Consider the following 12,260-nt stretch of genomic DNA (forward strand, 5'->3'; position numbering starts at 1 on the left):
TGATCACTTTTTGTTTAAGATTTAAAAATTTTTTTTTTTTTTTTTTTTTTTTTTTTTTTAGATATTGATAGACCTGTATTTTATTTATTTATATGTGGTGCTGAGAATCATACCCAGGAAAATGTGTTACTGCCAGGAAAATGTGTTACTGCTGAGCCCCAGCCCCAGTCCTGTTCAAGATCTTTCATGAGTCTTCTGACATAAAATAGTCACTGTAGTATGCTTCATGGAGTCATTGCTATTCTTTTTCAGAAGAAAGAAATGATATGATTTCCTTTTTTAAAAATAGATACTGATAGGGCTGGGCTTGTGCCTCAGTGTTAGAGTGCTCGTGTAGCATGTATGAGGCACTGGGTTCGATCCTCAACACCACATAAATGTAAAATAAAGATATTGTGTCCACCTAAAACTAACTAAATAAACAAATATTTAGAAAAAATAGATACTGATCACTTTAAACATTTTTTTTTTTAATTATTTTTTTTCTTGATGGTGCTACGGATTTAAACAAGGTTTGCTCTGTTACTGAGCTGAATCCCAGCCTTTTTTATTTCTAGATAGGGTCTCATTAAGTTGCCCAGGCTGGCTTGGAACTCAGGATCCTCCTGTCTCAGCCTCCCGAGCTGTTGGGATTATAGGCATCTGCTGGCATGCCCAGCTTTAGTTCATTGTTTCTTTTCTTTTCTTTTCTTTTCTTTTCTTTTCTTTTCTTTTCTTTTCTTTTCTTTTCTTTTCTTTTCTTTTCTTTTCTTTTCTTTTCTCTCCATTTCCCTCCCTCCCTCCCTCCCTCCCTTCCTCCCTTCCTTCCTCCCTCCCTCCCTCCCTCCCTCCTTCTTTCTTTCTCTTTCTTTCTTTCAGTATTGAATCCCAGGGCACTTAACCACTAAGCTATGTTCCCAGCCCCTTTTATGTTTTATTTTGAGGCAGGGTCTCCGTCTCACTAAGTTGCTGAGGCTGGCTTTGAACTCACTGTCCTCCTGTCTCAGCTTCCCAAGTCTCTGGAATTATAGGCATGTACCACTGTGCCCAGCTACTGCATTGTTTCTTTAAGTAAAAAGCATTTGTATTTTTCTGTAATTTGAAAGCTAGTTGAATAAAAGTTGAATCTCTGCTGGCCCTGTGAGTAGTGAATTGATTTATGAAATATTTATTCTGTATGCCAGTCGGGGTAGTTAATATAGTATGGTTGATGACATATTCATTCCCTCCATTCCTAGTAGCAAACATTGTTTATTTTCTGTAACATTGTCTGGTTGAGTTTAAAAAATGACTCCAGGTTCTTCTTAGTGTTCTTTCAGACAGCCAGTACAATCCATTTGCCATTCCTTTTCTATTTCTGTAAGTTGCATGTTACTATAATCATAAAACTGATTTATTATATGTAAGTTGGTAAATCTTATAATTTATGATTTTCTGGTTGTGTTAAAAGGGAATAAATATAAGCAATGTAAGAAGTTTCTGGTGGCACCTGAGCATTTAAATAGCAAATGCTAGTAGGTTCCTAACAGATACTTCTGACACTTAGTAATTTGCCAAGTTTATTTTCACTTGAAATATAAATTTGAGAGACTCCAAGGCTGAGAGCAGATTAATGGTTTCTTTGATTAATCTGTTAACATTAATTAAGATATCTATTAAAACAAAGATATCTTTGTTTACGTAGAACTAGATTATAAAACATATTTTGATTATCAAATGCTTTTATTATTGCGGTAGAGGATGTCCTATGTCCTCTCTCACAAGTTTTTTCGTAGCAGGACTTTCTTTTTTTTATTTATTTTTTTTTTATTTTTATTTTTATTTTTTTATTGGTTATTCAAAACATTACAAAGATTTCAGAATCACATCGGTTACACATCCACATTTTTACATAATACCATAATAGTAACTGTTGTATTCTGCTACCTTTCCTATCCTCTACTATCCCCCCTCCCCTCCCCTCCCATCTTCTCTCTCTACCCCATCTACTGTAATTCATTTCTCTCCTTATTTTTTTCCCATTCCCCTCACAAACTCTTATATGTAATTTTGTATAACAATGAGGGTCTCCTTCCATTTCCAAGCAATTTCCCTTTCCTCTCCCTTTCCCTCCCACTTCATGACTCTGCTTAATGTTAATCTTTTCCTCCTGCTCTTCCTCCCTGCTCTGTTCTTGGTTGCTCTCATTATATCAAAGAAGACATTTGGCATTTGTTTTTTAGGGATTGGCTAGCTTCACTTAGCATAATCTGCTCTAGTGCCATCCATTTCCCTGCAAATTCCATGATTTTGTCATTTCTTAATGCTGCGTAGTACTCCATTGTGTATAAATGCCACATTTTTTTTATCCATTCATCTATTGAGGGGCATCGGGGTTGGTTCCACAGTTTAGCTATTGTGAATTGTGCTGCTATGAACATCGATGTGGCAGTATCCCTGTAGTACGCTCTTTTGAGGTCTTCAGGGAATAGTCCGAGAAGGGCAATAGCTGGGTCAAATGGTGGTTCCATTCCCAGCTTTCCCAGGAATCTCCATACTGCTTTCCATATTGGCCTCACCATTTTGCAGTCCCACCAGCAATGTATAAGAGTACCCTTTTCCCCACATCCTCGCCAGCACTTGTTATTGTTCGACTTCATAATGGCTGCCAATCTTACTGGAGTGAGATGGTATCTTAGTGTGGTTTTGATTTGCATTTCTCTGACTGCTAGAGATGGTGAGCATTTTTTCATGTACTTGTTGATTGATTGTATGTCCTCCTCTGAGAAGTGTCTGTTCAGGTCTTTGGCCCATTTGTTGATTGGGTTATTTGTTTTCTTATTGTTTAATTTTTTGAGTTCTTTGTATACTCTGGATATTAGGGCTCTATCTGAAGTGTGAGGAGTAAAAATTTGTTCCCATGATGTAGGCTCCCTATTTACCTCTCTTATTGTTTCTCTTGCTGAGAAAAAACTTTTTAGTTTAAGTAAGTCCCATTTGTTGATTCTTGTTTTTAACTCTTGTGCTATAGGTGTCCTATTAAGGAATTTGGAGCCCGACCCCACAATATGTAGATCGGAGCCAACCTTTTCATCTATCAGACGCATAGTCTCTGATTTGATATCAAGGTCCTTGATCCATTTTGAGTTAACTTTTGTGCATGGCGAGAGGAGGGGATTCAGTTTCATTTTATTGCATATGGATTTCCAGTTTTCCCAGCACCATTTGTTGAAGATGCTATCCTTCCTCCATTGCATGCTTTTAGCCCCTTTATCAAATATAAGATAGTTGTAATTTTGTGGATTGGTTTCTGTGTCCTCTGTTCTATACCATTGGTCCACCCGCCTGTTTTGGTACCAGTACCATGCTGTTTTTGTTACTATTGCTTTGTAGTACAGTTTGAAATCTGGTATCGCTACACCTCCTGATTCACACTTCCTGCTTAGAATTGTTTTTGCTATTCTGGGTCTTTTATTTTTCCATATGAATTTCATGATTGCTTTATCTATTTCTACAAGAAATGCCATTGGGATTTTGATTGGCATTGCATTGAACCTATAGAGAACTTTTGGTAATATTGACATTTTGATGATGTTAGTTCTGCCTATCCATGAACAGGGTATATTTTTCCATCTTCTGAGATCTTCTTCTATTTCTCTCTTTAGGGTTCTGTAGTTTTCATTGTATAAATCTTTCACCTCTTTTGTTAGGTTGATTCCCAAGTATTTTATTTTTTTTGAGGATATTGTGAATGGGGTAGATGTCCTCATTTCCAGTTCAGAAGATTTGTCACTGATATACAGAAATGCCTTTGATTTATGCGTGTTGATTTTATATCCAGCCACTTTGCTGAATTCATTTATTAGCTCTAGTAGTTTCTTTGTAGACCCTTTTGTGTCTTCTAGGTATAGGATCATATCATCCGCAAATAGTGATAATTTAAGTTCTTCTTTTCCTATTTTTATGCCTTTAATTTCTTTCGTCTGTCTAATTGCTCTGGCCAGTGTTTCGAGAACTATATTGAATAGAAGTGGTGAGAGAGGGCATCCCTGTCTTGTTCCAGATTTTAGAGGGAATGCCTTCAGTTTTTTTCCATTTAGAATGATGCTAGCCTGAGGCTTAGCATATATAGCTTTTATAATTTTGAGGTAAGTTCCTGTTATCCCTAGTTTTTCTAATGTTTTGAACATAAAGGGATGCTGTACTTTGTCGAATGCTTTTTCTGCGTCCACCGAGATGATCATATGGTTCTTATCTTTAAGTCTATTGATGTGGTGAATAACGTTTATTGATTTCTGTATATTGAACCAGCCTTGCATCCCAGGGATGAATCCTACTTGATCATGGTGCACAATCTTTTTGATATGTTTTTGTATACGATTTGCCAGAATTTTATTGAGGATTTTTGCATCTAAATTCATTAGGGATATTGGTCTGTAGTTTTCTTTCTTTGAGGTGTCCTTCTCTGGTTTGGGAATCAGGGTGATATTGGCCTCCGTAGCAGGACTTTCAAGATAGTCCTGAGGTATCTTCCAGACTGTTTTTTTTTTGTTGTTGTTGTTGTTTGTTTGTTTAATATTTATTGTTTAGTGTAGTCTGACCCAATACCTTTATTTTATTTATTTATTTTTATGTGGTGCTGAGGATTGAACCCAGGGCCTCTCATGTGGTAGGCTAGTGCTCTACTGCTGAGCCACAACCCCAGCACCCCCCAGACTGGGTTCTTTAACGTTAATGAAGTCGTATGGAAATTTCTAATGGTTATACTACTTCAGAATTGACACTTTAATTGATTAGTGTTCACAGGAAATATTTTTCTTTATGTAAGTTGAAAGTCTGGAAGATAAAATACAAGTTAAATTTCATAGTTAAACTGCCCTAAACCTTGGTATTTATTGCTTTCTAATAAGTTTTCCCCCTAGTAGTTGAAACAATTATTAATGCAAAAATAAAGCTTATCAGTATTCATATTTTTATGAAGAATAGTAAGCAGGCAAAAGTAAAGCTTGTTGGTCTTCATGTTTCACAGTAGAATCTTAACTGCATATGTATTTTGCAGTTTTTCCATTTTTTTCTACATACATAGACATTTCTATATTATCATTTTTCCTCTCAAATAGAAAAGCAGTTGACAGTGAGAATTTAACTTGTTCTTTGAAGTAAAGAGAGGTTTTAATTGGGAAGTCACAGTGGATTTTAGAACTGGAGATGCCAGATATCATAGCTGCCATTTGTTGAGTGATTACCATAGTTAGGGACACTGTGCTGACATATTCTTATTAACCATCTTAATTTTGTAAAGCATTGCCTACATTTTACAGATAAGGGAAGTGAGCCTCTGAGAGTTTAAATAGTATTTCCACTCCCATACAAACTAATATTATAGAGTCAAGACTGAAACACATTTATTGATACTGCTTTGTCTTCCTTCTTCCTTTTCTCCCCCGCCTTCTTCCTTTCTACTGGAAATTAAACCTAGGGGCATTTTACCACTGAGCTATATCCCCAGTCCTCTTTTGTTTTTAATTTTGAGACAGAGTCTCATTAGATTACTGAGGTTCTTGCTAAGTTATCCAGACTGGCCTTGAAATTGTGATCCTTCTGCCTCACGCTCCCAAGTTTCTGGGATTGCAGGTATGTGTCACTGTACCCAGCTACTGCCTTTTTAAATACACCTTTTGTTTCTTACTTCAAATCCTAGGAACTTTATTTTGTGGTATTTGGGATTCAACCAAGGGCTTCATGCAAGCTAGCAAGCATTCTCACCATCAAACTACATCCCTAGACGTTTACAATTTTATTTTGAAAGGGGTCTTGCTAAGTTGTTTAGGCTGGCCTCAAATTTGTGGTCTTTCTCTTTCAATCTCATGAGTAGCTGGAATTACAGATGTGAACCACTGCACCTGGTACTCTAGGGACTTTAAATCTAGTTGTTAAAATCAAACTGTGAGTTATAAGAAAAAACATCCAGTAAGGGCCACAAGCATATATGGTGAGAACTACCTATATCCTTTGATTACCTCCATTTCTGTAACTTTTAACTACAGGCCAAAGTGAAAATTAGAGTCTAGTACTAAGATTAAATTTGGGGGTGGCTAGGGTATTGGCTCAGTGGTAGAGCACTTGCTTAGCACATGTGAGGCAGTGGGTTTGATCCTCAGCACCACATAAATATAGTAAATAAAGATATTGTGTCCATCTACAACTAAAATGTATTTTTTAAAAAATTAAATCTTTGGCATGGGGCATTGTTTGATTTTATAAGAACTGAGGTGAGGTGATTTGTTTTTGTATTCTGATAATTTTTCAAATGTTATAGATTTTTAGGGTTTTTTCCTTGACCATGCTTATTTACAATTGTTTTGAGAAAGAACACATAGGGTGGTTCTTACAAGAAATCTCCTTAGCCGGGCTCAGTGGCACATGAGAGGTTGGAGGCTGAAGTGGGAGGATTTTTTACAATGGTTAACTGTATGCAACCATTTGAGGCCAGAATGGACAATTTAGTAAAACCTTGTTAAAATAAAAAGGTCTGGGGTGTAGCATAGTGGTAGAGTGCCCTTGGGTTAAATCCCCAGTATGGAAGGAAGGGAGAGAGGGATCTATTCTGGCAGATTTAATATTCCCCATTTTTTACTTATTATTATTCTATGTTATTGTTGGGGATCAAATCCTGGGCCTTGAGTATGCCAGATAAATATTATACTACTGACCTACATCCCCAGCTCTTCAGTGTATTTTTAAATATTTATAAAAGCAAATCATTGCCTGAATTTTGGTATTAAATGTCACGAAATAATAACTTGCTGTATATTCAGTTATAATGTGAAGATTAGGTTAAATCTTTCATTCTTTCTTTTTTTTTTTCTGAGAGAGAGAGAGAATTTTTTTAATATTTATTTTTTAGTTTTCAGCAGACACAACATCTTTGTTTGTATGTGGTGCTGAGGATCGAACCCGGACCATACGCATGCCAGGCGAGCGCTCTACCGCTTGAGCCACATCCCCAGCCCTCATTCTTTCTTTCTGCCTGCATTTCTCCCTCTCTCTTTACTTTCTTCTTCCTTCCCTCCTTCCCTTTCTTTCTCTCTCTCTTTCTCTTCCCCTTTCTCAACCTATCTCTGACTTGAACCCAGGACCTTGAACATGCTAGCTAAGAGCTCTACTGCTGATCTATATTCCCAGGCCTTTTTTGTGGGCGGAAGATGAGTCTTGCTAAATTACCAAGGATGGCCTCAAATGGCCTCAAATTTGTAATCCTCCTGCCTCAATGTCCTGAGTAGCTGGGATTATAGGCATGAATAGGCTCTGCTTGGATTTTTTTCAATGTGATTATAGTCTGTCTTTTGGTATTTAAAAACAAATTTTTAGTTCTTTCTTTTTGGTGGATAAACTTCTTAAAATGGCAGTTTTATAAGTAAACCTTTTACAAGTAAAACAAAACTTACTCAGCATTTTTTCCCTTTTCTTCCTACTTTACTTCCTACTTTAAGTTGTCCTTAAAAACTAGAGAGCTTTATGTGTTCCCCTGTTCCCCAACCCTGAAAAATGTTTCATATCCCACTAAGAATCTCTATTATCTTTCCCTTGATATTTTTTCTTGTTTCTCTATTTTGGAAAGTACCCACATAATTTGTCCTAGTGTTTTCCTCCACTTAAGTATAGAATTAATCTGTTTTTATGAGTCTATAGGAAGAGGTCTTTTATTAATTTACTTATTTTTGTAGCCCTGATATCTAAATTAACAGATTGTGGGCAGTTGTTTGTATCTGTAAGAGTTCACATATGAACTTCTTATTTATCTTTTTTTTTTTTCCCTAAAGAGAAAGAAAAATCCATTTTATTTTAAAATTCATGATTATAGAATAGGAACATATTCTTGTAAAGATCTTTATTCTTTGTCATGTATGCTTCAGGTGTATTTATATATATATATATAAAATTTATTTATTTTAGTTGTAGGTGGACATAATACCTTTATTTTATGCATCTTTATGTGGTGCTGATGATCCAACCCAGGGCCTCACACATGCGAGATGAGTGCTCTACCACTGAGCCCCAGCCCCAGCCCCAGCCCAACTTCAGGTGTATTTAGGAATAGGTTTTAGAATATGGTTCTAAATGTATATGTTCCGTTCCTTTTTAATTTTGATTCTTTTTTTTTTAAAAGAGAGAGAGAGAGAGGAGAGAGAGAGAGAGAGAGAGAGAGAGAGAGAATTTTTTTTTTAAAGAGAGAGGAGAGAGAGAGAGAGAGAGAGAGAGAGAGAATTTTTTGATATTTATTTTTTAGTTATCGGCGGACACAACATCTTTGTTTGTACATGGTGCTGAGAATCGAACCCGGGCCGCACGCATGCCAGGCGAGCGCGCTACCACTTGAGCCACATCCCCAGCCCCAAGAGAATTTTTTTTTTAATATTTATTTTTTAGTTATCGGCGGACACAACATCTTTGTTTGTATGTGGTGCTGAGAATCGAACCCGGGCGGCACGCATGCCAGGCGAATGCGCTACCACTTGAGCCACATCCCCAGGCCCTAATTTTGATTCTTTGTCATACAGTTAACCATTGTGAAGTATACAGTTCAGTGGTAGTGTATTCACAATACTACAATACTACAATGTTTCAAAACTAGAATCTCAGAAAAAGAATTAATTCACTTCTTCCTCTAACCTCTGGTACTAACTTGCTTTCTAGAAGTCTCTATGGATTTGCCTATTATAGTAAGGAACTATAATTGACTTTTCATGAATGGATTCTTAGTATGAGAATTTAAGTTCTGAGTTGTATCATGATTAGTATTTTCTTTTTATGTATATGTATATATATTTAATATTCCGTTGTGCATATTTGTTTATTCATCCATTGATGGACATTTAGCTTTTTTCCCTTTGGCTATGTTTATTTGTATATAATGCTGCTATTAACATTTTGGTACAAGTTTCTATATGGGCATATGTTTTCATTTCTCTTGGGTGTAGATCTAGGAATAGAATTACAGATGTTCGTTTTTAATTGTTTCTCATTTCTCATTAATTTTTATTTATTTTTTAAAAATATATTTGTTTGTAGATGGACACAATATCTTTATTTTGTTTATTTAGTTTTTTTAATGCGCTGCTGGGTATCAAACCCAGTGCCTCACTTTTGATACACAGTTTTTCTCTACATTCTCCATTTGATAATTCCAGCATCTGAAATCTTTGGGAGTATAAATAATTTTATGTCTTTCCCTCATGTGCTCATTTGTTTGCTGTTTTTTTGTTTGTTTGTTTGTTTGTTTGTGTTTTTTTTTTTTTGGTACCGGGTATTGAGCTCAGGGACACTCGACCACTGAGCCACATCCCCAGCCCTGTTTTGTATTTATTTAGAGACAGGGTCTCACTGAGTTGCTTAGTGCCTCACTATTGCTGAGGCTGGCTTTGAACTTGTGATCCCCTACCTCAGCCTTCTGAGCTGCTGGGATTACAGGCGCACACCACTGCGCCCAGCCTGTTTGCTGTTCTTTGATTGCAAGTTTATATTTTCTTTTAGTCTCTTGAAATCTTAAGATCCTAAATTGGGAATTGTTTGTACCAAGAAAATTTTTTTTAGGTGCCAGGATGTCCCACAGATTTTGAAACCCGAGCTCCTTTCCAGGGTTTCCAGCCTATTGTGACAATCTGTGGCGCAGTGCCCCCACCTTGCTGCCCAAGGCTTTCTAATCCATTTCAGAATTGATAATTGCCCCTACGGTAACCCTGTTTGTTACATTTGCTTACTGCATCTGATACATCAGTTTAGTTTTTTTGTTTATTTGTTTTTGAGATTGCTAGGCATCCAGGAAATAAGGACAATGTGTTACACAGCTTTATCCAGAAGCCAGTTATTTTGTGGTGGGAGGGCCCTTTTGACTTTGCTTATAGAGTAGAAGAATTTTTATAGATCATCCAGAGTTTCTTGTGGGCAAAGTGATTGCATTTAGAAATCTGATCTGTTTTTCTTGAGGAAATTTTATGAATTGGGAATATATATATATTTTTTAATTTCTTTTTTTTAATTTTTATTTTTTTTTAAGAGAGAGAGAGAACTTTAATATTCATTTTTTAGTTATCGGCGGACACAACATCTTTTTTTGTATATGGTACTGAGGATCGAACCTGGGCCGCATGCATGCCAGGCGAGCGCACTACTGCTTGAGCCACATCCCCAGCCCAATTGGGAATACTTTTAAAGAACTGTACATTAAAACTTCACATCATGTTCAATTGCAAGAATGGGATCCTAATTAGAATATGTTATATTCCATGTATGTATAATATGTCAAAATGCAGTAGTTATGGTTTACCCCCATATTGAAGTGAAATAACAAGGGCCACTTTTATTAAATTTTTTAAAACTTGGCTAATGAGATACAAATTTTGATACTATTCTAAATGTATATATGTTTAATGCTCATGTCTACACTATAATGTAGGTGTCATCATTATCCCCATTTTATTTTTATTTTTTTGCAGTGCTGGGGATTGAACCCAGAGCTTTGTGCATGCTAGGCAAGTGTTTTCCCACTGAGCCACATTCCCAGCACTATCCCCATGTTATACATGAAAAAAAAAAGGCAAAGAAAAGCCAAATATACTTTTTTTTAAGGTCACAGAGTTAGTACATGGTGAATCTAGGATAAAAATTCACACAATTTGGCATTAGAACCTGTAGTTAACTATGCTTCACTGTAATAAATGAGGAAGTTTTGAAGTAGCAGTTATTTGTACATTTAAATAGGTTATTCTAGGTGATTATCTTGATTTTGAGAGGAGAAAAATACTGGTTGACTGATTTCTTACTGATGTCCCATTTATTAGTCATTTTAGGGAATACTGGGGATAATATAAAAATATTTCTTTAAAAAAATTTTTTTTAGTTGTAGACGGACACAATACCTTCCTTCCTTTCTTCCTTTCTCTCTTTCTTTGCCATGCTGATGATGGAACCCAGTGGTGCCTTATGTGTGCTAGGCGAGCTCTCTACCAGTAATGTACACCCCCAGCCCTAAAATTTATATTTCTAGGCTGAATTAGATACTTGCCAACCTCGCTCAAAATGGTATAATGTGGTTGTGACTCAGCATCTTTTAATTAATTAATCCATTAATATACTCTAGTGTAATGTAGTAATTTTAAATGATTTCATCTAGTCAGTATTGTTCTTCACCAGTTGGACCCAAATTGTTGAACCTGATTTCTTGTTTCTACATTTTATAGTTTTTTTCTCCTTCTTCACTGTCTGCATTCTGCTATCATTGAGCCTACCTCTAGCACTTGAAGTACATGAGCCCTGACAGAATTCTGGGTATATTTTCCACATATAAAATGGGAACAAAACATGGACATCATGGCATTCATTTTGGCTACTTTGAAACTTATCTATGCCTTTCCTATTTTTGAAGTTCTTCTCCAGGGCCCTGCATGAGATAGAAGTTGTACTGGTTTTCTATTTTCAGAATCTTGTTTATGAATCATCCTACTGTGATCAGTGTGCTTTTCTTGAGGTATTTGAGATACAAGAGATGACTAAATACTGGTTTGAATTGGAGTCAAATATATATTTCAAAAAAGGCAGACACAGTTCATGAGAAATATACCTTCACTGTTAACATCTGTTACACATAATGATGAACATCTGTATAAAATTTTAGTAAAACGTCTTTCAATCATATGAATACCTATCATATTTTCCTTCAAAACTGGTGTTGGGGCTAGGGATATAGCTCAGTAGTACAGTGCTTGCCTAGTATGCACAAGGCACTCACCAAAAACAAAAGCAAAACTCATGGAGTTAATTCTATACTAAAATGATGTAATAAAAGGCTTTGCTCACATGGCATATTTAGAAAAAGAACATCAAAATCTACTGTCTTGAAATTTACTTTCTATTTAAATTTTATTGATGTTAAAGGTACTTCACAGAATGATGATGGCTCCAGATCCAAGGATGAAACGAGGTAAGAGTTCACTGATTGCCTACCACAGAATGCAGAAGGAAGGATAGAGGGAAAATTAATGTAGATTCATTAAAACTTCAGGTTCACACTGATATAAGAATGATGTCAAAAAGGGTTCAAGATTCAAGGGAAGAAAGGAAATATTTGTGAAATATTGAAGACTCATAGTTTATCTGATTGCAGCTGTCTAGGGGAGGCCAGAGATAAAAAATTGTTTATTTCCTTTAGTTTGAAGAAAGTGAATAGATTGATACCTTCAAAAGGCAGGAGTTCTGAATCCCAGGGTTATCAGTCAGCCACTAGGCTTTTTTTTTTTTTTTTT

The 12,260-nt window shown here is 36.0% G+C and overlaps 1 protein-coding gene across 1 annotated transcript in view; it reads left to right on the forward strand.

The window, feature by feature from the left end:
* Itch (itchy E3 ubiquitin protein ligase) overlaps positions 1 to 12,260 on the forward strand; it is a 127,489-nt gene that overhangs the window by 61,544 nt on the left and 53,685 nt on the right. The window contains exon 7 of the mRNA XM_076851715.1: positions 11,893 to 11,938. Within this exon, the coding sequence (XP_076707830.1) occupies positions 11,893 to 11,938 (46 nt within the window). The remainder of the gene's footprint in view (positions 1 to 11,892; positions 11,939 to 12,260) is intronic.

The sequence above is a fragment of the Callospermophilus lateralis genome, chromosome 3 (assembly GCF_048772815.1).
Source record: "Callospermophilus lateralis isolate mCalLat2 chromosome 3, mCalLat2.hap1, whole genome shotgun sequence".
NCBI classification, from domain to species: Eukaryota; Metazoa; Chordata; class Mammalia; order Rodentia; family Sciuridae; genus Callospermophilus; species Callospermophilus lateralis.